Below are 1,180 nucleotides of genomic sequence, written 5' to 3'. Positions count from 1 at the left end.
CCCCCGCCGCCCCTCGCCAGCATATTCCTGCAAGCGGCCGGAGCTGAGTGCACAGGCAGACCCTGACGGTGTCCCCAGACCCTGACTGCCCCCCAGGACAGGGCACAAGCCAGGCTCCACGCTTCTGGGCAGCCCCTCTTCCCTTCCCAGCCCTGCCCACAGGACCCCGTCCCACTCACATTGAGGTGGTCGGTGGTGACATTGGTCAGGTCCTGGTTGATGGGGTGCAGACGCTCCAGCAGGATGGTGTCCGCACCTTTGCAGTACAGCCGGATCTTGCCCTCGGGGCTGCGGACTGTGGGGAGCAGGGGACAAGCTGCCTGGCTCAGGGGTGCAGGAGGAGGTCCCACTCCAACCCCCAGCCGTGACCCCACGATGCCTCCACAGTCATGTCACCATCTGTGTGGGGCTGGTCCCCAGCACACCGCACCGAGCCCCCGCCCCCCGGCCCCACCGCAGCCCTCCCAGCCCCACAGCCCCTGTAATGTGTCCAGGACCTCACCGATGACGGACATGCGCTTGCGGATGTTGTTGAAGTCCAGGATGGCCAGCAGCTGGTAGGTGATGGCTCGACCCAGCTCGTGCACCGTGATAGTCTTGGGTGTGCGGGACCGGAACACGAAGCCGAAGTTTCTGGCAGCTGTGACCAGCGCTCCCTCGTCCGGGGACTGAGCCTTGTAAAACAGCTCCCCTGGGGACAGCACAGAGGGTCACAGCCAGCGCCGCACCCCGGGCCGCGCAGGGACAGGTCCTGCCCTTCGCACCCACCTTCGCTCTTCTCCTCGGACATGACAGTGTGGCAGAGCGAGAGTAGGCGGAAGAACTCGTGCACGTGGGGGTCGCCCAGCTTGACAGCTTCCAGCAGGCTGGGGTCCCAGAACTGGAACCGCAGGTCCGCCAGCGGGTTGAAGGAGAAGTCAACTGGCTCTGGCCTCTGGCAGGGGCAGAGACAGGGTTACCCCTCTGTGGCACACGGCACAGCCAGGCACCGGCCCTGTGGCACCCTTACCTCTCCCAGCTCCGCCTTGTGACCCAGCACGTCCTGCACGTCACCTGCGAGCCGGGGCATGGAGTTAACCAGGACAGGGATCCAACGCCGCTGCCCCATGGGCACCCATGCCCAGGGGGGCCAGGGGGCAGCGGCTGCCCCCCAAAGCTACGGCTGAGCGCCCTCCGCCCC

The 1,180-nt window shown here is 66.7% G+C and overlaps 1 protein-coding gene across 1 annotated transcript in view; it reads right to left on the bottom strand.

The window, feature by feature from the left end:
* The window catches only part of LOC103920518 (phospholipid-transporting ATPase ID-like), a gene marked incomplete at its 5' end in the record, with an annotated part of 12,269 nt that overhangs the window by 3,526 nt on the left and 7,563 nt on the right, over positions 1-1,180 (bottom strand). The window contains 5 exons of the mRNA XM_009328264.1: positions 8-27; positions 180-295; positions 503-691; positions 769-934; positions 1,010-1,099. Of these exons, the coding sequence (XP_009326539.1) occupies positions 8-27; positions 180-295; positions 503-691; positions 769-934; positions 1,010-1,099 (581 nt within the window). The remainder of the gene's footprint in view (positions 1-7; positions 28-179; positions 296-502; positions 692-768; positions 935-1,009; positions 1,100-1,180) is intronic.

This window comes from Pygoscelis adeliae, unplaced genomic scaffold, assembly GCF_000699105.1.
Source record: "Pygoscelis adeliae isolate BGI_AS28 unplaced genomic scaffold, ASM69910v1 Scaffold867, whole genome shotgun sequence".
NCBI lineage: Eukaryota > Metazoa > Chordata > Aves > Sphenisciformes > Spheniscidae > Pygoscelis > Pygoscelis adeliae.
Note: the sequence above shows the minus strand (reverse complement) of the source record. Positions and strands in the feature narration are given on the sequence as shown.